This window comes from Trachemys scripta, chromosome 9 (genome assembly GCF_013100865.1).
Source record: "Trachemys scripta elegans isolate TJP31775 chromosome 9, CAS_Tse_1.0, whole genome shotgun sequence".
Taxonomy (NCBI): domain Eukaryota; kingdom Metazoa; phylum Chordata; order Testudines; family Emydidae; genus Trachemys; species Trachemys scripta.
In genome coordinates, this window is record NC_048306.1 from 14,335,773 (window position 1) to 14,363,258 (window position 27,486).

General features: G+C 41.3%; 1 protein-coding gene across 10 annotated transcripts in view; it reads left to right on the plus strand.

Moving 5' to 3' along the window:
- The window catches only part of GRIA3 (glutamate ionotropic receptor AMPA type subunit 3), a 212,686-nt gene that overhangs the window by 98,183 nt on the left and 87,017 nt on the right, over nt 1–27,486 (plus strand). For all 10 annotated transcript variants that reach the window (XR_004647162.1, XR_004647163.1, XR_004647164.1 and 7 more), the window contains exons 5-8: nt 12,935–12,988; nt 15,031–15,192; nt 20,751–20,918; nt 25,833–25,937. Coding sequence is in view for 7 of the 10 variants with exons in the window: in XM_034781955.1 (XP_034637846.1) it covers nt 12,935–12,988; nt 15,031–15,192; nt 20,751–20,918; nt 25,833–25,937 (489 nt within the window). In the remaining 3 variants the exon portion in view is untranslated. The remainder of the gene's footprint in view (nt 1–12,934; nt 12,989–15,030; nt 15,193–20,750; nt 20,919–25,832; nt 25,938–27,486) is intronic.

Below are 27,486 nucleotides of genomic sequence, written 5' to 3' on the forward strand. Positions count from 1 at the left end.
ACCAAGAATGAGCAGAGGTCCTTCTCTTTGGGCCGTGCATGACAATGTCTTTGTGTAGCACAATAGCTATGGTTAGTACAATCCACTTCCTCTTTAGCAGAATGTTGCCTTGTGTGGGGTTAAAGAGAAGTACCTGCACTGTGGCTCTGTTTTCAGAGATTCTCTGGGGTTTGCAATGCATATTACCATCTCACCATACTTTTTGATTAATTGGTTCCACAAGGTATCAAAACTTCAGGGGGAGACTGGAAAGTAGTGGCATGATTTAGTTCCATGAGACTTCTCCTGCACGAAGTCTAATAGGGCTAAATTCTACCCTCTGTTCTACAGATATAAAGGTAAACTTCTAAATTGTCCATATCTAAGTCTTTCAATCTCTCTTTGTAGGCCAGGCCCTATAACTCTCAGGCCAGATTCTGCCTTTCTCCATATCAAAGCACCTCACAAACTTTAATGTATTCATACTCCCAACACCCTGTGAAATACGATAGTACTATTATCCCCATTTTACAGATGGGGAACTGAGGCACAGAGAAACTAAATGACATGCACATAGGAAGCCTGTGGCTGAGCAGGGAATTCAGTCCTTCGAGTCTCAGGCTAGCACCCTTAACCAGTGGACCATCCACTCGTCTCTAGGCCAATAAAGGTTGTAACCATGGGGAAAAAAAGGAAGCTGAGCAGGAGAGCTAGTGAGCAAGGGAGGCAGTGTCAAAGAACAAATGTCCTCTGCAAAGCTGTAGTGTTCTGTCAGCCTTCAAAATGAAGAATAAAACAGTTATGGCGAACAAGCTAAATAATGTAAGGCTGTTTGAAATTTCCCCCCGACGTTATTCTGGGCTGTGCTTTTCTGTAGGCTCGAGCCCTGCATGAAATTTTAAGTTTGACTTTTGAGACTGCGAGGTTACAGAGGACTGAGAACACATGAGAATCTCTGGGAAAATTTTAAAAGGGAGTGGATTTTCAATCTATTAGAATTCTCCAAAGAAGGATCTAATCAGCATAAGAAGCACCTAGGAAATTAAAGCGTGTCCTCTTCCTGAAATAGTCCATGTTTGAGAATAACTGCTGCAAATGAGCGTGTTTAATTAAGGGATTTACACCCTAGCTGAAGTGGAAAATTCAATGTAAGCATAACTGTGGAGTTGCCAGAGCTCCTCCATAATACAATTGGCATGTTATTGAATTCATTATTTGCTCTTGTAAAGTTAAAGAGGAATTCGCCATTTAAAAAAAAAGACAGTAAAACACACATACAGTAGCTACAGTACACTTGCATTTGTCTTTAGTGGAACCCCCCCCAGTGGGAGTAAGGTTCTACTCTTGGGAATCCCTTTGCAGGATAAGGGACAAAGATGTCTCCCCAACAAGTACTATGTGCCTACCCTTTTGTTTATCCTTTCTATTTCCTAGTAAGGCGTTGTCATACATTGTAACAAACTTCTGCTTCTGATCTTGGTTTGAGTGGAATGGCTTTGAATGGTGAAGAGTAGTTGCTGTTTTTGATTGATTTTGGCATCAAGGTGTTTGTTCAGAAGGACATGGCCTGTGGAGATAGATGCAGTGCTGAGAGGTACAACTCTATTATTTTCTGTTCTCATCTGTCTAGACAAAGAAAGCCCTTGATTTAAAGGAGAGGTGGTTTAATGAATTTTGTTTGGCTTGAAGAGTAAACTATTGTGATTATGAATGTCAGTTACTATGGATTGTAAATCTTTTCATCTCAGTGTCCTCAAGGTCCCTGAGGCTTTTGAGGTAGCATGTGTCCTTTAACAATATGAATACAGTCAGTTTGGATAAACAGGTTATACTGTTAACTCCCAAAAAGAAGGAAGTGGAACATAAACAGGTTTGGGGAGACTGTTTTAGAACACAATAAATAAATAAATTCCTTACACACATCAAATTGTAAGAAAATGGGGAAGAATACTGTGCCCTCAAAACCTATGTGTTGGATGGTGATTTTTTTTTTCTAAAAAGCACCAAGTATAAATACATATCCAGATAGTAAATGCACCTTCCATTTCATGGCCTTCAATCAGGAAACACTGACTTGTTTACAGAGAGGAACTATTAGAAGGAAAGAATGGAGGGGGGAGCAATAGTGCTTTCATATGTTCCTAGTGCTGACCTAAGAAGACCATAATGCCTAGCCATCACCTGACTGGGAGATGAAAATTTTTTATTCATGCCGCAACAGGGTGTCTTTTATAAGCAAATGCTAAAATTTCCAATTCAGTAAGGGACCAATTCTGCCCCTCTGATGTGAACATAGTGTGTGTGTGTATAGATATAGAGATAGATAGATAATAACAACATTGGAACAAGTTATATCCTCTAGAGGCTCCATGCTTAATACATGAGCCATCCTTCAGAAGGAGGGGCTCACCAGATCCCTATGACTTCTATCTGTGATGTTACATCCCACTAAAGGAGAAAGGGTTTGACACCCACAATGACAGCTCTTCATATAATACCTGATTAAAAAGGCAGGCTTCCAATTTTGAGGTGGAATAACAAGTGCATGTGAGGCAGCAGAATTGAGCAGGCAAAATCCATAGACACATGAGGACATAGATGAATGAGTGCATGGATTTTTATGCTACTTTCCACTACCTCGTATATTGTATGAAAATACAAAATCTGGCAATCAGAGACAGGGCAGAGCGTACATTTGTGACACTCCGTAGAGGACACTAAATCAATGAAACAGCGGATGGATTATACTCATCCAGCTATGCAGTTATTTTTCATCTGTGTCAAACTATATGTTTGGAATCATCATTTAAATATTTGAATACAGTCTTCATTGAATATTTAACCCAAGTATAATGGAGTACTACTCACTAATACAAACTGAAAATATTGTTTACCTTATTTAACAGTATCAGAATCCCTGGAGGCTAGATTCTGCTCCCCATTAACACTGGTGTAGGGTAATAAATTGCCAGCAGTGTTGGGATCACTATCTGACTCCCGGTATGAGAGGACAGAACACATGATGGAAGCTGCTTCTGTGGAATGTGGAGGGGGGTTCATTTTAGTGAAATCAAAGGCATGTCACATATCACATTTCAGTTGTGACATGTCATTGCTAGTTGTGGCATGCCTTTCATTGCCACAAAATGCTGCAACCCTGTACTGCTCTCTTTTGGAAATTTAATCTCGTGGTGACAGTGAACATGGAGTGACAGAAAGACCAACACAGGCCTTATATGATATTGGCAAAAATTGATATTATGGGGATATTTGGTCAGGGGTAATTCAGCATGGAATAAGTATTCAGAGCACTTGATGGGACCTTGATCTTGCCACCAAAACATATTTGTGCTTTAGATAATGTTGGGGGAATGGGTACTGCAATTTCAAGTAATGAAATTACTCTGGTGATGTAACGAAGTGGCTCCTCCTGCATTTGATAGAAGCAAGCACTGATTCCTGGTTTGATAGTTAAATCATTTTCACCTCAAGGGAAGAAGTTTCCCATTTTACAAGGGCTTTTCATCTTCTGCACTCTTCCCGCTTGTTGTACTACTAGCTGGATGCTGAGAAGTGACCTATGCAAAATAAATTGAATAATATATTAAATAAAGATTATACCTTGGATGTCACATACTATTCCCCTAGATTATTTGCCCTTTGTATGTATGATAATGATGTAGAAGATTAATAGATCTTTCTTAAGATTAGACTGTCCACTGCGGGAGATGAAACACAGACAGCTCTTACAAAGCATCAGCAGCAGGCATATAAAAATATGTATAAAAATAGGGTGGCATAAGTGGCCATTTTTCAGCTTGAGAAGGGCTTTTTCAGTTGCCCCTTTTCTTCAGTCTTAGACACTCAGCTAGATAAGGCACACTGCAGATGACCTCAAGACAAGCCGAACATTTGATCTTACGTACTTGGACTTGGTTTAGAGGACCTCGATTGCAGCTTGTATTGAAGTAATATACTGAATCATTATCTCAATAGTCCCTGAGGCCCTGTTTTCTCTGATATAAGGTCCTGAAGCCCAGAGAGGAATAATTCCATGCCCTAGACCAGGGGTCGGCAACGGTTGGCACGCGGCTCACCAGGGTAAGCACCCTGACGGGCCGGGCCAGTTTATTTACCTGCTGACGTGGCAGGTTCGGCCGATCGCGGCTCCCACTGGCCGCGGCTTCCCGCCGCCCCCATTGGCCCGGGACGGCGAACCACGGCCAGTGGGGCCTGCGATCGTCCGAACCTGCCACGTCAGCAGGTAAATAAACTGACCCGGCCCACCAGGATGCTTACCCTGGCGAGCCGCGTGCCGAACGTTGCCAACCCCTGCCAGTGTTGCCTCACAAGCCACAACTCCTCAACCAGTCAATCCAATACCAGGTAAAATCAACTTCATATACAGGGCACTGTTGCCAGATAGATATACCCCATCACCAGGGATCAGGTCGCATGGGACAAATAAGGGGTTATGGCTCAAGTAGATATGGCTGTCCTAGCAGGGCAGTGGGGCCTAGCGGCCAGAGTCCTTGAGCAGCACCCACATCCTGTGGTGGGTGTGGGACAGGATAGGGTGACCCAGGCCCACCCTTCTCCACCAGGTCCTGACCCACGGCCCTGTGAAACCTGTAATCAGTGATTCAGTTGGGTTTCCTATTTTAACAGTCACGTTCCTGGGTCACTTCCTATCCTTAATAGGATCAAAGAATATCAGGGTTGAAAGGGACCTCAGGAGGTCATCTAGTCCAACCACCTGTTCAAAGCAGGACCAATCCACAGACAGATTTTTGCCCCAGATCCCTAAATGGCCCCCTCAAGGATTGAACTCACAACCCTGGGTTTAGCAGGCCCATGCTCAAACCACTGAGCTATCCGTCCCTGTCCCTGTTCCCCTTGATTCCTGCTCTGTCAATTCTCCTGGGGGTGTCGGCCTTTCAGCTCACTCCTTATCCTCTGGCATCAGCAGGGATTCTGTTGTCGATCTCACTGGCTTGGCCTCCATGGTCCACAGCTCCAGCTAGTCCCTGGCAGGAGCCTGCAGCTCACATCTGCCCTCCCCCTCCTCCAGCCCAAACTGAGCTGGGCCACTCCCTTTTATATCTGTCTCCAGGTTGAGCATGCCCAGTAGGGTGAGGGGGCATGGCTTCTTTGGCCCACAGTGTGAGGTTAATCCCAGCTGGGTCAGTGTGAGGTAGATACACCCCATCACAGACATACTGTACCTATAGTCATCTTCACACCCGAAATCCTTCCAGCACAAGCAATACAAACCAGCATGCACCCAAACCAAGATCTGAGCTTTAAGAAAGGCGACTAGACAACCAACATCTCTAAGAAAAGACTCAGTCTTAACAAGCTGAGATGTCATAAATACAATCTCACTTATGTCCAGAGTGTCTCTAAGTCTTGCCAGACTCAGTAGCTACAGGAAACTCCCTAACATCTCAAGCTGTTTTCAGCCCTCTTGAAGAATGACGTGGCCCCCCCCCCCCCCCCGCCTTTAGCGTGCCTATAAATATTAATGTCCCACCAGATGATCACTGTCCAAAGTAAGGGGGGGAAAACCCTAGTCAATCAGCCCTGATGGAGAAAATTCTCCTGGATCACAAATATGTCACTCAGATTCCAGCCTGAGTATATGAATGAGGCTCAGTCCATTTGGGGCCCAAAAGATTGTTTCTGTACCATAGCCAGACCTGAGGAGACAAGAGTAGGGTTGGGTGCCCCATAGCTTATTTGGTTTATTGACCTGCTGTATGTGGAGTCAGATGTAAAATCAGCTGTACTGTTCAAACAGAACTGCCAGACTTAGAGATCTCTGCTGAGTGCATTTAATATGACATCTGATATGGCTGAGAGTCCCTGCCACCTCAAAGTTGGCCGCTTGCCATCCTGTGGAAAATTTGGCCCATATTGTTTGTTTGTTTTGCTGTTGAAAAACATCAGACCATGTCATTCACATTTGCATAGTGCTGTGGAATCGAAAAGTGCCATACACGTGCTTCTAGTTATTACATCAGTTACTGGTGCAGTGCTGCCATTAAATATTTCCAAAGCAGGGGATGGGGGATTGCTACTGCCGCAACTTAGGTACCAGTGCCCCAATCCTCAAAGACTTCGGCATGTGCTTAAGTCAGTGGGAATACTCACATGTTTTAAGTTAAACATGTGTGTAAATCTTTGCAGGATTGGGGCCCAAATCACTAAATGCATAACTTCATGTTAAGTATTATCTCAATATTAAGCCCCTTCAAAATGAAAACTGTTTGACACCAAGACTCCTATTTACAACATTTTAAAATCTGGGTATCCTCCCCCTTCTTTAACATCAGAGTAACAGTACAAGAGTTAAAACAGCCTCATCATTCCCTGGTATAGTAGAAATGGAAAGATACATTACAGTAAGTCCCATCTTTTGCTGTCATTCCATTTAAGTGGCATACTTCTGTGAGATGTCACTTATGAAAACCACAGGAAAAATCTGTAGGCCGCCTTTTATAGCAGCACTGCCAGTCATCTCCAGTGTTTTATCTGATGGAAAGATACAACAGTCTCATAAATATCTGGATTATGACCTTTAGCTCAGTCAGTCTAACAAAAAAGCAACAGATTTCTACACTCATATGGCCTGAATTTAGTTTTCAACTTTTTCAAAGTAAAGATAGATAAATAATGTTGTTAAACATGATGAACTGACTAGATTGAGATGGATTCAAGTAACTAGAATGGAAGACGAAACCCAAACAAGTATTAATCAGACTTTGTACTTTGCCTTTCACCACTGTCTGGGCCACCACATGTTTTCATCTAGGTAATAACATAATTGTATCCTCTTTAATTGACACAGCCGACTGGGTGGGTTGGGATTCACCAAGCCCATGAGAACTGTAATAATTCTAGAAGATTTTCCAGAATTGGTGTATTTTCTTCAGTGAATACAACATCTGCAATGGAAGCTTCCTTTCATTGCTCTACCTTTTTGCCTCATCCATAACATGGCTGGACCACCTCTAGGAGAGAAAGGAGGGCTCATGCCTATGTAGTCCTTTGCCTTATTGCTGAAAGAGAGGTGCTGATTAAATATATTTTACTGTATAATTGGAAAGGATTTTGACCATTGCTATAATTCCCTCCAGCTCAACAGCAAAAAAAATTCTCTCCTCCTCCTGTGGGGCATTCGCCTTCTGAAATAAAAACAAAACAGTGATATTTAGCTTTTAAAAAATACTTAAAATAAGTATTGATTGGTCCCCCTCACCTATGCTGCTCCTGCCTGCCTCTCCATATTTTCCTCTTCTTTCTCCATTCCCTCCAAGCCACTTTTGCTTCCCTCTCCAGGTTCCGGATTTCCCCCATCCCCTCTTTCCTTAGCTCTGCCCCACTGTTTATGTTCACCTCCTCCCTCTACTTCCTCACTACTCTGGTTTCTCACCAGGTCCATGCCACACCAGCAATTTCTCTTCTGTTCCGTCTCCTCTACCATGGTTTAAGGACACACTCCTCACCACCACCCCTTCCCTACTTGACAATTTATTGGTCACCGAGTCATTGATTTTCTCCTCCCACCAGCTCCAACTCTGAAACCTCAGGAAGAAAATGAATAGGTTAATAGTAACCTATTGTCTGGACCAAATCAGAAGTAATTTTAAAACCAGTCAGTAATAACTGAGTCAAAGAGTAAGAGAGTCAGTTTCAGGCTAACACAAAAAATGACATTGCTGCCCCCATCTTCTTCCCGCACTCCCAGACCTGCATACCGTGATAGTGACAATTTGAGAGAGATGTTCTTTCTGAGAATGATCACTGATCTTCCTCAGAATCCTCCCCATGTTGTTCCAGTTCAACCCATTCCCAAGAGAGGCCTGTAAAGGTCAGCTCTGGATGTGAACTTCCCTGTAGTATGTGGGTTTCAGCTCCACTATTCCCATTTAGTTCCATATCTCTAAATAATATGGTTGTTGCACAAAATGATTTGTTAGTGCTGAAACACATGAAGCTGCACTGTATATCACATTCCATCTAGACAGGACGTATTGTATTGTCGGAAGAGCGCCACCTGCCTGAAAAGGAAGTCAGGGCTTTTTGGTGAGCTTTTTCTTTGGAAGTATGCTACTCTCTCAAATCTAGTTGATTTGTGTAGCCACATAATCATAAGAGCATGCTTTTTTCATCATTAATATTAGAGAAATGCCAAGTGGTTTTGTAGCAATTCAACATGGAATAAATACAGCAAATTTAGCTAATCTCTGTATTCAGCCTTTGAAAATTGCACTGAAAATTTACCGGCCCAGATACAACCTCTACTTGCCTCCTTATTACCATGATGATTGATGATAATTATAAACAAATGGTATTTTATGTACCCATTCGAAAAAAATTATTCACCCCAGGCAAGTGAGTGACTAGCAACTTGCAAGGCTGATGTAATCGCTCAAAAATGGTACATAATCCAAGACTCCATTCAGCATAAACAACATCTGGTCCTGCCCAATAGCTCAAGACATTTACTCTAAAGCCCAGGACATTTTAATTAGGACACTTTTCGATTTTCCTGCTTATTAGCTGGTGACATATTTTAAGGGTTAATTAAAAAAAAACAAACCTTTGTAGCGACAGTATGTTAAACCTGACATAGTCTTTCTACCTACAAGATAAAAGTAGGTAGGATCAGAATTTTAATTATTCATGACTTTTTCTAACCAATTTTTCCCCCTCTCCTCCTCCTTTGTTCAGTATCAAATTTTCTATGCTTTCCTTTCACTCAAGGTGAAAGCATTATTAAGTCTAGGAAGTGAAACATCCCAAAGACATGTAGTTCAGTGAAATCCTTGTCCTGTAATCCTAACATTCTATTCAGTGCCAGTATTCAATATCCTCCTTCCTATATAAGCTCCACAATATATCAGGAGTTGATGAGATTTATTTGTTATACTCCTGCTTTCCTTCTTCATGAAAAGCTTTATCCATTCTTTTACTCCCTTAGGAGCCACATTGATGTGGGTGATTGGTTCTGCTATGCTTTCTAATCCAGCAACTCTTCATTCAAATTGCTGTAATGTTTGTGGATGGGATTTGCTTGTTTAGGGTTAGGCTAGCACATGTGCTGAGTTTTAAAAGCATTATTAATATCTAATTATAATCTGACATGCTTGGGTAATGTTTGAATATAAATATTAGCAGGGTTTCTTCTGGAACCTGTTTTGTAAACTAAGGCTTGAATTAAGCAGTTTGGCCGTTTTTTTTTTTTGTTGTTTTTTTTTAGGGCAATCGGAATTATTTCTGGCCATTAATGGAGACAGCTATTGGACTTGATGGACCTCAGGTCTGCTGGCCGGGAGAAAGGGAAGTGCAGTGGGGAAGGGGCTGATGGGAGTTGTAGTGCCCTGCTTTGCAGCTTCATCATACTATGTTTCCTAGTTGCTACATTCCTGTTGACTTCACTGGAAACCCCAGGCATGAGTTCAAAGGCAGAATATGGCTTTTAGTGTCATGGTGTTGTCTCTTCAGAAATATGCACATTTCTGGTCAGAAAAACGAAAGCCTCACTTATTACTAAGGATAAAATGTCAAAGAATGTTGCTCTTGATTTACAAGTGTAAAATCCTTTGCCTCTAACCTTTCAAAAGTAAATCACCTCTGTTAATGTAAAATGCAAACATACAGAGAATTTAGTATGCAAATAGCATGTATGCCAAATGCATCTAAGGGGAGCATGCAGATTTCCATAGAAAACAAATGTGAGTATAGACAAGCAGATGTTTTCTATCAATAGAGCGTACATACAGTTCTCAAGAGGACCTGTCTAGCAATTTATTTTCAAATTGCTGGAAGTATGCAAATTCCTCAGAATTAAATGGGAAGTTAAAAGAAATGGCTTCTATTAAGGACAAGGCAGTCCAAAGAGGCAACTGGGAATTTAATAATTCAAGTATTGTAACCAGCCCAGCAGTATATCCAAAGGCATCGACTCAAATGTCAGTTGAGCTTATCAAGGAGATAAGTGGCATTTTTGGAAAGATGTCTTCTAGAGTGTGGCATCTGGATCCTTTATCTGTCACCCATACAGAAGCCAGAGAGTTGTGATAATGTGGCATGCTGGATATTTCCATTTAGAGGTTGAGTATACTCTGAAAAGTGTATGTTTAAAAGTGGCACCTTCTTACTCAACAGAGCTGCTCGCTGTGTGTAGTCAGTGTTACAGCTAATTTGTATAGTGACAAATATAAGTGTTGACTACTTTTTACTCCTGTTAGCACAACAAAGCTAAAGGAGAGTGAGCTTGATTCTATCCTGTCTCATGCATAATCAGCAGGATGAACTGACTTGTAATTGCAGGATCAAATTCTTCCTGAAGACTATGGGGTTGCACTGCTGATGCTGAGGTTATAATTTGAAGCCAATGGGATTGCACAGATGGAATTGCAAAATCACAATCTAACCTGCACAATTTTTATTACTGGTGATTCAACATGGGCATAGGTGCTTGAACTAGGGGTGCTGCCACACACCCTGGCTTGAAGGGGTTTCCATTATATACAGGGTTTACAGTTTGGTTCAATGGCTCTCAGTACCCCCACTATAAAAATTGGTTTCAGAGTAACAGCCGTGTTAGTCTGTATCCGCAAAAAGAAGAACAGGAGTACTTGTGGCACCTTAGAGACTAACAAATTTATTAGAGCATAAGCTTTCGTGGACTACAGCCCACTTCTTCGGATGCATATAAAAATTGTTCAGCACCTCTGAAGCTGGGGAGTGCTTTGCTTCCTTTCTCAGCATGCGCCGAATGGTATCAGGGCTGGCTTGTGAGTACAGCTAATGATAGAACACATGCTAGCCAGACAGGGGTAGGACCTAGTCACCCTCCTTTTTTCCCTACAGACCACAACCACTCAGCTAATGGTGCATTTCCTATTGTTTTCTTGTGTACCACGCTGTCTGCCAAACTGCTCCACTTGCACATAGGGGTGCCTGCATGGGGCTTTTTTATCCGGCTGCATCCTCTTTGTCCCCTGTGCATCACCAGAATTCAGACCTAGACATACAGGGCCAGTTCTCGCCTTGTCTGTGCTTGCACAACTGCAGTGGAAGTCGGTGGGAGCTGAGGGTTCTCAGCACCTCTGAAAATTGGGCCATCTTTACTTAGGTGCCTAAATATAACGTTGGCACCCAATGTTGAAATGTCAGGAACAGCTTTCCCAAAGACATGTAGACATGTAGCAGGAAGCCCCTTGGTTTGATTTGTGCCCTGCTGTGGTATAATTGTGACAGTGACATTTTGTAGAGTTTAATCAGCACAAAGTCAGCTGATGGATTGTTTCACGTATCCTAATGTACTCCACAAACGAGGAGCAAAGTAAACAGGGGCCAACTAAGTGTGTGGGGGAATAGAGTGTTACCTATTTACTGAGCAGATATAATTAAGCTGATACCAAAGTTTGACAGGGGGGATGCTATGATAGCCCAGGTGACTTTGCCAGAGTTAGGATTCCGCATTGTACTCTGGGTGTGCCCGGCTCTCATCGGTGATGGTAGGGCTTTGCCCTTGCACGTTCCTCTGGTGAAAGAGAGACGCTTACGCCTCACTGGCAAAACTCAGCTGCTACAAGATCTCAAACCACAGCCTCCCACCACTCTATCCATGAGCTCTTGGGGGCCGTCTTTGGCTGCACGGCTTTTCCTTTCCCCTTTGCCAGTCTTTGCTTTTCTCTTCTGTTTCCCTTCTTGATTGTAACTGATGCTGGGCGTTGATGATGATGCTGGCAAAACTGCCTTGCCATACCTCTCTCTCACACCTGTGTTCCCCTTTCCCACAAATAAGGTACCCAGCATGTCCTTTTATAACAACTGCAGAGGTTCCAGACTACCACCAGCAGCTTGCTTTTGTCTGAGCACAGAGGTGGGCATAATACAGGCAAGGGAAATATGAACGTGCTCACTGTTTACTCACAAAAATGACTGCACTGAAAAAACCCACAACCAGGATCTTTGTGTGATTAGTGGTCACTCAAACAGCAGATGGCAAATATTGTTCCTGTCTCTTCTAGCAAGAAATAACACCAAGAAAGCTAATAAAATGAAGCTGGCTGAAATCATGTAGAGAAGAACAGTTCTTTGATAAAATTTTCCTATGAGAAATTTTTTTCTTTTAAGAAATGAAATCATTCATTCTAAGACTGGAATCCATAAACAACTGCTGGTTAAAAAATGATTTCCCATGTTCAGTTAGCAAGATACTTATCCATTTATGATAGGAATTGTCTGTGCTACTGTTAAGCCTCCGGAGTCCATTGGTCCAATTCTGCTTTCCTTATGTCTGACAGTTCCTACTGGGCATTTTGAACTGGAGTCCTATGTGGCTACATAGGCCACATGATCCTACTGTGGCATCATCTTTTCTTGAGCTCTCAGTTATATTCTCTGTAGTAACCTGTTGATTCTGCAATTCCCATCTACTCTGCACCCCACTCGGTCAACGAATTCCTACCTCTCCCTAGTTAGCTGCTTGGATGCAGGGGTTAGTTGCAATGAAGGGGAGATTGCTGATAGAGACAGAGCTGGTTGGGGAACTTTCACAGAAGGTCCTCACAAAAGCTTCAGGTAGCCATGAGCTAGGTCGCAGTTGCACGAATTATTAATAAACCAAGTTATGGGCATAGGGTGACCAGATAGCCAGTGTGAAAAATCGGGACGGGGTGGGAGGTAATAGCACCTATATAAGACAAAGCCCTGAATATTGGGACTGTCCCTATAAAATCAGGACATCTGGTCACCCTAAGTGGACAGTATATAGGCCCAATTCAGCCTCCAATGAAGACAATGAGATTTTGTCATTAATTTGAATGGAAGTGGGTCCTGTGTTCCTAAAATGTTCATTGTTTTTGTTTTTTTCCTTATGCTCGTTGAGACTCATTCTTTTACATTAAGTGATACATGTTATTTCTTCTACACACAGGTTGTAATCCTTGGTAAACATTCCAGAGGTTATCACTACATGCTAGCTAACCTGGTAAGAACTTTTTCATCAGCAGAAGTATAACTAAGTTTTAGAGGGTAATATATTCTATACAGGTTGTGTCAACTTTAATCAGCTAAGGAGGAAATGCATGAAGGAGTGCCTGGATTTTTAGAAATGACTTCAGTAAATAATAGAACTGGTATGTAATAGTCATTTCTACTCAATTACACAGTCTTTGTTTTGTCTAAAAAGCTCGTATCCTTTACTAATTTAAAAATAATAATTCAATTATATGTTCTCCACTAATTTATATCCTCTTAAATAACACACTAGATAATACTAATCTTCTGTATAACAGATTTTAAATTTAATCACTATAAAAAGAATTATATTTTATTTGTACATGATACAAGTGATATAAAGAGCCAAATTAAAATTTGTAATTCCACGTAGTAAAGTGGCTAGACTATTTAACCACTCATTGGCTTTATATAGGTAGAACCTCATTGCAGAGTTAGTACGGTACTTTATACATATTCATTGACCAGGCGGAGAACGGTATATTTTTATCCATATTAAAAATGCACTTCTCCACACTCTATAACTGACTTTTCAGATATTTCTTTGATATTTTTGAAAAGCTATCAGCTAGACATGCTGCAGAAAAGGGTTATAAGGTAGTTGATCCTGCAGAAAGAGTCATTTTTAGCTTCTGTGTGAGGAAAATGTTCTTCTAAAGTCATATCACACTTTCTAGTTAGTAATCCTACTTTGTAGAAGAGTCTCTATAATCATTTTTTCTGTGTATGATTAAAGCAGGTTAGATGAATTTTAAAATGCCATTTTCCTTATAAATACTGTGTGGCTTTAAAATGTGTCATTGTGCATTATGGAACTGATCCTATTCACACTGACTACAGTGTACTTTGCATAAACCAAAGAACAGTGGGCTTAAATTGCTATTACTTTGTGCCACGCATAGCCATTTACATTTCTGCAAGGTGACTGCAAACTGCTACCCAATCAACTTGCTTTCTACATCCACTTTGCACAGGAGTAAATGACAATATGAGGCATAGGGCAGTGGAGAATCAGGCCCACAAGGCTTGAAAGTGAAACATTAAGGTAAATATTGTGACAATTAACACTGCACTGTCTGGCGTGAGGATCATGCTGTGCCACAACACAGCAGTGAGACCAACAAGGGGCATCATGCCGCTGAGTCACAGAGATTCCTGGCACTCTTTCATATACTGTTAAGCATTTGCCGCTCTGCTGGCTGGTGCAGAGGAGGTATTGGAGCCAGGGCCCAACGTTCTCCATCTCTTTTGGTGTGGTTCGCACCTCAAGGGTGTTAACAGTGGCTAACTCTTCAGCAGAAGCATGAAGGAGGCTTCTTGCACCCATTTCCCCTTTACCCCCCATCTTTAACACATGCACAAGATGCATGAACCAGCTGTAGCACCCTGCATGGAACTTGGAGGGAGGAGTACAGGTTGCAGAAGGAAAGAGTTTGGAAGAAGCACTGAGAAGCTATTGGGAATGCACGTGGCTAGAATGCTACCTGCAGATGTAGCATCTCTGTAAATAGTTCTCTTAATAAAGAGCTAGTTTAGTTTTACAACCATGGAGTCCTTTCACATGATTATCCAGTATGCAGTATATGAAATACAAATTATGATCTGACACTACATATTTTAACAAAAGAATTTGAGTAATTCATTAACCCATATGCCAATCAGTCCTCTTCTACTGAGCTTTATGTGTACTATTGTGTACCCTTTTGGGTATGTTTTGGATCACATGGAAACTTTGCCACACTGGAACAAGCCAGTGTTCCATCACAAACGTCTGGAATCCAGGTGTTTCCAAATTCCATTTTATTCCAATACTACAATCTACTGTTGCAAGATATTGTCCCCTAGATAGGGAATCTTCTACTAGCGGCAGAGAACTTCCATCAGTTTCTTTTGTGCTAAACTAGCCCAAGATTTAAAAATAGCATCTTACCAGAATGTTTGTTTTTAAAACCAAGCCAAGTTGCAGACACTTCATATGACACTGGTTCTTGTTTTCTGCACATATTCTTCCAGGGTTTTACAGATATTATGCTGGAGAGAGTAATGCACGGAGGCGCCAATGTTACTGGATTCCAGATTGTTAACAATGAAAACCCAATGGTTCAACAGTTTCTACAACGCTGGATTAGACTGGATGAAAGGGAGTTCCCTGAAGCCAAGAACTCTCCATTAAAGGTAAACTTTTATTGACATTGATGGAAGCCTTTTGCGTTGTGGTTTAGCAAAAATCTGATTCATTTTTAAATATATATGTATATGATTTTCTCTGCTTAGAATGAGTCAGAACACTCCCTGCAAGACAAAAAGAGAGAGAGTTGGTTAGCTGGAAACCTGAAATCAACACTTAATGGTGGACTCTGCGAGGCAAAGAGCCCCATCCTGCAGTCATTCCACACGTAACACTGCCACTGGCTTCAGTTAGAGAGGACTGGAAAACATCCCTTTATTGTATGGAAGTACAGATCTGGGTCCAAACTACGTAGCACCAGGCAATTCCAGCTGCAGAATGATGTAGGATTGGACTCATGATGGGGCCACCATGAGCCCCTCCCAATATTCCCATTAGGGAACGGAACCCCAGTAACTCCATACAGCCAGTTGCCCTTATAAGGAAATACACTGTTATGCATGCTAAGGCTTTTGCTATTAGACTTCTACGAACCATTGTCTCTGTATGTTTTTACCTGCTGTGTTGAGGCACATAATATAAACATGAGTATGATTGTACATAAATATATTCTATGCACAGGCTGAGGTGGGTAGGAGCCTGTTTTTACGTCGTCTACACACTTATCTTCAATTATGTCTCACCCAGCGAGAGATGTTTCTCTTCAGGAATGAACATTTGCAATGAGCATTTGCCATGTCTTTTTTATTTTCCTTTTGCCTTATGTAAAGGACTGTTTAACATCCCATCTTTACTGATGGCTGACTCCTCAAGCAAGCGCACAACTTGTGTGATGCTGTTAACTTGACTCCATTTGTGTTTAAGATTCCTTAGTTGTTGCTATTGCTCTACTGTGGAATCTCGTATATGTACAAGTGGTCTTAATAGTTGCCCAGGTACCTTCTACAATAAAATCCTTCTTCATGGTTGTCAAAAGAACCCAATAACACCATTTCGTCCAATTCTTCACTGCGCAGGTAATTTTTGTCTTGGCAAAGTCTCTACAAACAACATTCAGTAAAGAACCATGTGCCATGAACAGGCAGTGCTGTCATAGATCAGAGAGTTCTCACAGATGTAATGCAGGCTACCCACTAAATGCATGGTTATTCTGCACCTAGTCATACCAGCAGTGGTGCAAGTAGAATCCACGTCTTACCTGTACGGGGGGGCACCAGCTAAGGGGGGGCACATGACCTCCCCACGTGACCCTCCATGTGATTCCTCCCCACTCCACCCACAGCCCGGGGCCCCCACACTCTCCATGTCCCCTCCCCAGGAACCATCCCACATTACCTGAGGGGGGGGCTCTGTCCTCCTCCTGCTGCGCTGGAGACTTCGGAACCGCAGCGGGGAAAGGAGCAGAACATGGGGCTGCTGGGCAGCTCCTCCGGCACGGCTCCACCGCCCCCAGCCCCACCGCCCCCCGCCCCCTGCCCTTCCACACAGCTGCATCTCCTCCGTCTGTAAGCAGCAGCCCCGCCGGAGGACAGGGCTGGGTGGACGGGGCTGGGGGCGGTACAGCTGCCGGAGTAGCTGCCGGCATGGGGCCACCGGCTCCTCCTGTGTCTTTACTGTACGCAGTACCGGCTGTAAATATCTTGCTGGTATGGCATACCAGACCGTGCCGCTGTACTTGCACTGCTGGATATCAGGCAAATAAATTGATTTTGAGATACAAAGCCAGTCAAAACCAGAGGTAGACCTCCAGCTGAGCACTGCATTGTTAGTGAGCATAAAAGGTGACGAATGCAGGAGATGCAGCTTGGTTATCAGAATCTCTGTTTGTTCTTGTATTGCACGCCTCTGGGTAAGGGGGTGTGTCTTCAGTTTAACAACTTGTCTCCATAGCTAGATGAGGTGATATTGCACCCTGTTGAATAAGGTCTAGTAGAGCATGAGGGGTAGTAAAAAGCATTATAGTTCCTCTGGTATATTTGCTACTGGGTTGTTGACTACTCAGACTCCAGTGCCACTTGGATGTGAAGTGCAACCTGCTTCATGATGACTAGAAACCATAGCTATGGTAGTTTGGGCTGTCAAAGAATCAGAATGATGCCCCCTTTACCACAGACCTGCTGGGGCACATTACAGTTTTCACCCTTTTTACTGATGTATCAGGAAACCTCCATCCACAATTTCCCTCCCTAAACATGTACAGCAGTTCTGGACAGGTCACCTATTGATCCCCTTCGCTCTCCATGTTACCACATCCCGTCAGCAGGCCTGGCAGAGTGGTCTAGGTGGGGTAAGCTGGAGACAGCCCCACACAGACTGCTGGAGGTCCCAGGGCATAGCTATGCAGCATGTCTTAGATGTGCTAAAACTCACCCTCATCTAATAGACTAAAAAGGGTAATGTTAGTAACAGAATCACAATCTTTTAATACCCCTCCCTGATTTTCTCTGTCTTAGTTTTCTTCCCCATCTGTAAAATGGAGGTGATGATATTCCCTTACCTCCCCAGCAGAGGGTTTTGTTAGGGTTCATCAGTCAATGTTTGAGATCATAAAGGGCTAAACAAAATACTTAGTGTTATCATCATGCTCTTCCTTTCTCCCTTTCTCTTCCTCTTCTCCCTCCTTCCTCCAATGGTTAGGCCTCCTCTACTGCGCCTACTCACATAACTGAAAGGGAGGCCCTCCAGTTCCAGAAGAGTGAGTGGCTAACAGATGAGGATGGTTCCATCAGTACTTATTCAGTGCAATGTAGCACAATTGGACCAACAGAGGAGGCCTCAAAATCTGTCACTTCAAAGCAGATCTCCTTGGGGGAAGCTCATCCCCACACCTGTACTAACCTTATAGGAAGGATGCTAAACCTGTCTACCAGCCATCTCATAGTTGAAGCTGTTCTTCTGTCTTCTCCTTAATTTTTATAAGGAAAGAAATTTCTTAATCCTTTACTGCATTTTATATTAATGAAATGGACACTTCTTCCCTAAGAAACCTAATGATCTCTGCTGTTTTACCAGCTCCATCTAACCATTTCATTCCAAGCTGACACCAAACTACTCAAAGATACACCCCCAATGGCAGGATTTCACCTATCATGAAGGCCCCCTGCATGCCTCTATCTGACATAGCCACACTGCCACTGAAGACTCCATGGGGAGGGAGTTAGCCAGTGTTCCACAAAACAGGGCTAACCCTGATGTCCCCTATTAATTACAGAGCCAGGAGCACCTGTCACTTTAGAGGAGCTTACTAGAAGATACAGGAGTAAAGGGAAGTATCATACTATGCTTAAAGCTCAGAAAAATGATGTTACCCTAAGCATATTTTAATCCAGTTAAAAGCAATTTACATTAGGGGGAAGGTTATTCTCTATCCTTTAAAAATAAACTTAGATGTATGGTAAAACACAGAGATTGCATTACCTTTGTACAAATGTGCTGTTCATTATAGAAACTTGCACAATCAGTCAAAAAGCATACTTAAAAAATTGATGTACAATATTTTTGATTAGGGAATAAAATTGCCTAGAGATTACAGCCCTGATGTTTAATTTATTCTGTATTTTATCAGCCTTTCCCTTCTCTCCCTCTCTCTCTCTTTTTTTCTTTGCCTGCTCATGCATTTGTAAGTAGAATTCGAATAAAGCAGAAAATTAGATAGCTCTTTTGGCATAACTTGGAAGGGACTGCATTAGGGTTACTGACAATTGATCCAGTCTACTGAAAAAAATTATCATCACGCAGGCTTTATGTCTTGCTAGATTGGAAAGCTATTACAAGATTTTTTTCATGCAAGAATAAATATCTTTTTAAAATATTTGATTCTGTATTGTTATGTGGAATGTGTCGTGTAATATTTATTAATGTATTAGAGAGAGAGAGAGCACACTGCAATACCAGAACCACAGGGAAAAAAGGTGAGGTAGACAAGGATTGAAATAAGCAGCTGCATCCAGCTAATCACAGCTGTAAAGATGATCTCACCATGAAAAGGACAAGGCAGTCAAGTGTTTATAAACAGGACCATAATTTAAAACTTGGAAAGAATGGCTGGCACAAAAAATCTTTTCCCGGACGCTACACCTCTACCCCGATATAACGCTGTCCTCGGGAGCCAAAATATCTTACAGCCTTATAGGTGAAACCGCGTTATATCTAGCTTGCTTTGATCTGCCGGAGTGCGCAGCCCCCCCCCCCCCCCCCAAGCACTGCTTTACTGCGTTATATCCGAATTCGTGTTATATCGGGTCATGTTATATCGGGGTAGAGGTGTATGTGTGGTTTTTTTATCAGGTGTATTGCCCCGGATCTGCCGGCATAAACACACACACCCCTCCCAGTTTTGTAAAAGTTACCATATGTTTTACATGTTTATTATCAAAATGGGCAGCCTCCCACAATAAGAGCAAAAACATTTTTCAACATAGTGGCCACCTGGAGTTTTATTCTCCCCTATAGGATAGAAGTAACTGCCACTGAAGTCAATTATGATTTACTCATGTCCTGTAGGAGAGCAGCTAAAACTGCTATTGAAATCCAGAATTTCATCTTTCCAACTTGTGAATGGGTAGTGTTTGTTTGTTTTCACAACAATGTAAGTCAAATGGGATGCAAGAGGGTCTAAATAATCATGCAGTAAGGTTTGCTAAGTACAAGGAGGCAGGTGAGCATTCCGGAATGCGCATACATGCACTAGATTCTTTTTGGAAGTCCAATATTTCTCACTCATTTACATACAAATATTGTAGAGATAGGATGGGATCTAATGATGCAGCAGCATCAAAATGAGGCCCTACAGATGTTTGCAAAATTCAATTTTATATGATTACAACGGAACTCTATATATAGTAGTTAAATGTAATTCTGATCCTGTTCACACAAAGTAGTCTAAATCCTACGCTCATCGGCAGTGCATAGCCAGAAATCAATATCTCGGTGTCCAGAGGTTGGGCCAGTCTCTAGCAAAGTAGAGTTTTCAGATGAATCAATGGATATGAAAAAATACAGACACATCTCCTAAAGACATTTGTTGCTTATGAATATCAGATTTATAACCTGAGTAACGATTGTAGTTTTGTACAATGTAAGGAAGTAGTGAGGGTGAGGTGGTTTTGGGGCTGGGTTTTTTGGTAAGAAAAATAAACCAATTTATGGCTGGCCGTGGATCCTAGCTAATTAGAAACATGGGCGAGACAGAAATCATTAATGTTAACTTTAAATTACTCCTAGCTCTTTGAGTTGGTTAATTCGTTAAAAAAAAATCCAAGCAAAACTCAGCTATGAGTTGTATGTTGCAGTTGGCTACAACATGGCCCAGCATTGCATTATAGGTCTTCTTCATCAACCTGCTTTAGACAGGCAGCGCTCCAATTAAATCTAGTCAGTACTTTACGGAACTATAAACTATTTTTCTATATACTGTAGGAAATCATAACATTTTAAATTTCTTACTTTAAATATATGTAATTGCTAAATGACGTGACATGGGGGGGGGGGTGAAATTGTTGCTGCTCTAAAAACATTTTAACAGGGAGAAATAATTGACCTTTATAAACCTGAGGAAATTTCCAGAGTGCAGTTTGTCACAATATTTTATTTGCATCCATTTTAGTATACGTCTGCACTGACCCATGATGCAATCCTAGTCATAGCAGAGGCTTTCCGCTACCTCCGAAGACAGCGTGTTGATGTTTCCAGGAGAGGTAGTGCTGGAGACTGCCTAGCAAACCCTGCAGTGCCCTGGAGCCAAGGAATCGATATAGAAAGAGCATTGAAAATGGTAAGGGCAAATGTACCTAACCTATTGAACAGGTATATCGCATTTTTACAACATAAGTCTTTAAAACAACAAGGACATGATGAAGGAAGCAACTTTCAAAAGCTACCTGTAAATCTGCATGTGCAGCTTTGCAACAAATGCACTTGTAAGGACTCTGCCCATCCAAATGGGGCAGAACTCACATCCTTCTACTCCATAAGCACAGGGCCTTGGTGCTGAAGCTAACAATGACTATCCTGTACCCAGGCCAGTAAAGAGGATAATGACAAACACGAGAGTGGTCTGACATCCCATCCAATCAAGGGCCATGGTGACATGTTCAGTATGTTACACACATACCCTCTTCCCCATGGCCATAAATTTGTCTTCTAGAATTCAGTGTTCATAGGAAATAAAAAGCGACAACTGGGCACCAATTGTAATAGCTAGCCAATGTGATGCAGTTCCCACCGTACTGTATACTAGCATCTCTGCAAATGGCTGTGTTAAAAGCTTTGCAAATATATTCTGAGGCTAGGTTGAGGTCAAAAATGTGGCCCAAAATAAAACAGAACTGGGTGAACAGTTTGTCCTCAGGAGGTGTAATGTAAACCACGTATATATTATGAGCATATGTACCTGTGTATTTATCTATATATCACACCAGTCAAAAATCAGCTTATGTTTTTTTCTAAAAGTTGCACAAACAGTATGATCGACCATGTTAACAGATTGCAGGATTTCTGCACCAGCCTGAACCTTAGCCCTGAGTTTTGCCTTACACCTGCTCTCTGAACCCTAACATAACTCTATTTCCAACTTGATTACTCCTATTTGGCCAATCCCTAGTACTAACCATTAGTTATTGCATCAGATCTAGTATTGATCAAATCCCTGTGGTTTTGTTTGTCTTTCTTTCCCTTTTGTATTAAACTGATTTGGGGGCATAAAAGTGAATGAAAACCTACCAGATACATAGGATCTGATTTTGCTCTGACTTGGACCAGTAGAAATCAGGAATAACTCCACTGGTGTAAGACTGGAATGAGTAAGATTGGAATTAAGGCCACATGCTATAAAAAGGACCCCTAGATCAGACTTCAGTCACTTGGCTTAATTATTGCTTTTTCAAATTTGCCAAATTGGAAGGATCACATCAAAAGGGTAATTCCCTCTCTCATAGAATGAGAGATATGATTCAGTCTCTCACTGTCAGAACACTTCTTATATCACAGTGTCAGTTCCCTAACAAATGCCCTAACTGTAGTTTCATTAATGTAGCATTACACACTTTTGAAGATAAGTTAATTAAATTCTACCTTCATAACAGTTAAAAGATTTGTAGTCAGTTAGAACTTAATTAGAAGTGATACATAAACCCTTCAAAAGAGATCCCAAAGTACTCACATCAACAAGGCTCGAACGGGAACACAAACAGTGCAACAAGACACACCCTGTTTGAGAGAGGTAAAAAAAAATCCAAATGTTGGTTGGTAAAAGGCTGCCGCTTTAATAAAAGATTCATAAGATACACAGAGACAATTTCATGATTGAGGCAGGCACAGAATATTGAATTACATCAGGGTGATTTCAGCCCATTATATTTAAATAGTCTAACATAAGTTGAAGAGGTTTATCCATCTATCTCAACAGCCCCACTCAGTACCCAGCGCAAGATCATCACACGTCCCTGATTCCTACCAGAACCCACACAATGAAGCGTGTTCTTTTTCCTGTTTAGATGATATATCTTGCACTTTTGCTTCAGGAAGTTATGACTTCCAATTAATAATATTTCCTACCTACATCAGCCATGGAACACCTAAAAAAAAAAAAGAATATTCAGTACAAGAAATCCTGCAAACAATCAATCCAAGCATCCTACAAATAACTGATCCAAGCATCAGACTCAATGTCAAACTGCAGTCGTCTTGCCAACAAAAGGCAGATTGGTATTACCTGATTCTGCATCCTTATATCTTTGAAAAACTATGCAAGTCTGTATTTCCTCCCCTGAATTTGAACCTAAAGTGTCCAATAAGTGGACAACAACAGACCTGAACTTTAAAGGAACTGGCACACGAAATTGCAAGCCCAACAGCAAGGATTTTTAATGAATCCATAAACTTGGAGTTCATACCCTATGACTGGAGAATTGCTAATAGAGTACCTATTTTTAAGAAAGAGGGGGTGGGGGGTGGGAAAGTGATCCGGGAAACTACAAGCCTGTTAGTTTGATCTCAATTGTATGCAAGGTCTTGGAACAAATTTTGAAAGAGAAAGTAGTTAAGGCCTAGAGGTAAATGGTAATTGAGAGAAAATACAACATGGTTTTACAAAATGCAGAGCATGCCAGACCAACTGGATGTCTTTCTTTGAGAAGACAACTGGTTTTTTTAGACAAAGGAAGTGCAGTAGATCTAATCTATCTGGATTTCAGTAAGGCATTTGGTACAATTCCACATGAGAAATTATTAGTTAAATTGTAGAAGATGGGGATTAAGATGAGCAGTGAAGGGTGGATAAGAAACTGCCTAAAGGGGAGACTACAATGGGTCATACTGAAAAGTGAAATGTCAGGCTGGAGGGAGGTTACTGGTGGAGTTCCTCAGGGACCGGTCTTGGAACCACTCTTATTTAACATTTTCATTCATGACCTTGACACAAAAAGTGGGAGTGTGCTAATAAAATTTGCAGATGACACAAAGTTGGGTGGTATTGCCAATACAGAGGAGGACTGGAATATCATACAAGAAGATCTGAATGACCTTGAAAACTGGAGTAATAGAAATGGGGATGAAATTTAATAGTGCAACGTGCAATGACATGCACTTGGAGACTAACCACAAGAATTTTTGCTCCAAGCTGGGAATGTATCAGTTGGAAGCAACAGAGGAGGAGAAAGACCTGGATGTTTTGATCACAGGATGACTATGAGCTGCCAATGTGATGCAGCCATAAAAAGGCTAATGCAATCCTAGAATGCATCATGCAAGGTATATCCAGTAGAAATAGGGAAGTGTTATTGCCATTATACAAGGCCCTGGTGAGACCTCATCGGGAATACTGTTTGCAATTCTGATCTCCCATGGTTAAGACAGATGAATTCAAACTGGAACAGGCGCAGAGAAGGGCTACTAGGATGATCAGAGGAATGGAAAACCTACCTTCCAAGAGGAGACTCAAGGAGCTTGGCTTGTTCAGCCTAAGCAAAAAAGGCTGAGGGGAGATATTATTGCTTTTATATAAATACATAAGAGGGACAAATACCAGAGAGGGAGAGGAGCTAAGTGCCAATATGGACACAAGAACAAATGGATATAACCTGGCCATCAACGAGTTTAGGCTTCAAATTAGACGAAGGTTTCTAACCATCAGATGAGTGAAGTTCTGGAACAGCCTCCCAAGGGGAGCAGTGGGGGCAAAAAAACCTAACTGGCTTCAAGACTGAGCTTGATAAATTTATGGAGTGGGTGACATTAACTTTAAGCACATGCTTAAGTTCCATTTAAATCAACGGAATTAGCATATGCCTGAAGTTACGCACATGCTGAATAGCCCTGGATGGCTGAATCAGGGCTTCTGTGGTTTCTATGTTTGCAATAAAAGTTCAATAAAGATTGGAATCATAATGAGTTGAGCTGAACCTAAGAAAGTCAAGGATGATGAAATTAAATCTTTTTCCGGTCCCATCAAATCACAAATTACCCTAACATTGACTCACATCCACTTACAGACACAGAATTTACACTCTTTATACATCACCTCTGAATTTGGCCCACTGGATAAATCTGGGGCAAAGGGATTTTACTGAATTATGTGATCCATCACTGTGCATCCTGACAACATCGATTACATCATCTCTAAACCATCCTTGGCAGATCAGTGACCAGCTTTGAACATCTCTAGTGACTATTTGTCTACAGCCTCCTTAGCAAATTGTTCTATCACCCAACTCCTATTACCGCTATAAAATTTCCCTAAAATTTAACATAAATTATCCTACTGAAGTTTCTGACAGTTACCTCTTCTGTCTTAGCTGAAAGCTTGTCAGTATTGATAACTGATGAATTTAATACTTTAATACTAGGGAAACAAGAAAGACAGATTTGTTTTGCCTTTGAAACAAAGTACTTCATACTTCCTTCAAAATTATTAATGTGAGTAAGTAATGGTAACGACTTACATTTATGTAGCATCATCCATCTAGACAAAGCTCAATCTCTTTACAAGGTATAGACAAAATTCTGCCACTCTTCCTCTAATGGGGCTGGAGTCTGATACCTTCACTTATATTGACTTCACCAGGCCTAATTGTGGAATAAGGAGCTACTTGGTGTAAGAGTATCAGGATTTGGCCCTATAGCACAAGGCTTATGCAGTATGTACCACTTGAGCCTAGGGTGACCAGACAGCAAATGTGAAAAATCGGGACAGGGGGTGGGAGGCAATAGGAGCCTATATAAGAAAAAGACTCAAAAATCGGGACTGTCCCTGTAAAATTGGGACATCTGGTCACCCTACTTGAGCCCTAATTGTGAGGGTTTATGTGGCACTTCAGTGGTACATGCACCCTGTGTTGGCCCATTGAAAAGGAGGGAATTTCACCAAGTGTGAATAAACATGGCAGAATTGGACCTTGAATATAATATATATGCAGGATTCACTCAGCACTGAAATGCAGCCTTCCTTGCAATGGAAAGTGGCAGTTCTGCATCAGCTCATAGGCAGTGAGGAATAATAATGTTTACAGTTGAAACTGGGAGAACTGGGGAATTTTAGGTAGACAGAATGTAAATGGCCCTATTGGACGCTGGACAGGGCACAGGTATTAATGGAAATGATCACAGAGATATTAAATTCTTTCAGGACATAAAAGAGGGAAAAAATAGAAATATTGTTCTATGTAACTGTTTTACTATTTCCCTGTTTAAGGTACAAGTCCAAGGAATGACTGGAAATATTCAGTTTGACACCTACGGACGCAGAACAAATTACACAATTGATGTGTATGAAACGAAAGCCACTGGATCACGGAAGGTAAGTTCTCAAAATATGTATTCTCCTTGGGCTTCTTAAAAAATATGTATTGCCGCAAAGTCACGAAAACAAGCAATATCATACAACTGTTGTGAAGATATAAAATCTGATAGATCCCCCTCCCACTACATTTATCTCTCCTCTTCCCTAATTCTTTAGTTATGCAATTTTATAGGAATGTAGTTCCATTCTGTCCTTGTTATTCTGCTCATGTTTCCCCCCTGCCCTTGAATACCTTCACTCCTTGAATACCTTCCTACAGCAAACATCTTAGCTTCACATCTGAGGTGCCTACCCTGCTACATCTCAACTCTGATTTCCTCCTACAGTGGTGTCTTCAGATCCTTTGCCCAGTCCTCTCTCCTAAATTCCTTTCATCTCCTCCTTCCTCTCCATTATAGGCCTCAGAGCAATAGAGAATTGGAACCCATATATTTTTAAAACCTCTTAAAATAGTGTAAAACAGCATTTGGTTTTTAATCAGGATGTTCAAAATACAATTATCTCATGGCCTAAGATAAAATAGTCAGAAGTGCCTAAGTCCCATTTTCAAAAGTGGTTGGGGGCCAGATTTAGAAAAATATTTAGGTGCCTAAAGATGCAAATAGGTGCCTAGTGGAATTTTCAAAATTGCTTAAGCAGGTTAGGTGCCTAAATCCCATTGATTTCAATTAGAATTCGGCACCTAACATTAAAACTTCCAGTAGGTGCCTATTTGCATCTTTAGGCACCTACATACCTTTGAAAATCTGACCCTTATGCACTTAGCCTTAAGGTCTCATAGAAAGTCAATGGGACTTATATGCCTAAATCACTTAGGCACTTTTGAAAATTGTACCCTTACTCTAGAAATGGATGCTTCTGTATATCAAGAATCCCAGCTCCTCACCCTGTGTATGTAACCCTAGAGCTACATGACTTCAGGTCTTGAACCTTGTCACTGGTCCAAAACTAAATATTGCCCCTCCGGCAATAGGACCAGTGTTATTTATATCCCCTGCCTTTACCTAACCTACATTTGTAGCAGCCTATATTTGTGTTTTGTTTTGTTTGAAAGGAGTGGTTTTACTTTAAATAGTAGCTGTTTGCAGTCGGTTAGAGATTTAGTATGCTAGAAATAGACCAGGTTGAGACTGATTAAGGGCAGAGTTCAAGTGAGACATTTAAGGCTGCAAATTAAAAGTAGTTTATTCAAGAATTCTGCAATTTATTTTCTTGTCCTATGTTGTATTCCCTGGTTGCAGAAATACAGGAATTATTCCATGGGTATTCTGATAAAATATATTATGTAATAATATATATGTACGGAACCATACATTACTTTCACATAGTTTTTGCATATCTATTTGCATGCTACACACTCAGTGATAGAACAATGTAAAAATTCAGCAAAAGGTTCCCACAGCCCGATGTTGGCAAGAAAGTGTCCCATGACCTTGCTAATAGCTGATGAGGGGTCCTAGAAAAACTTTTAGATCAATATTCATTTGTCTGTATCTTGAATAAATCCTAAATAAAGATCACTTTTTTAAAATAAAAAAGGCAGTTC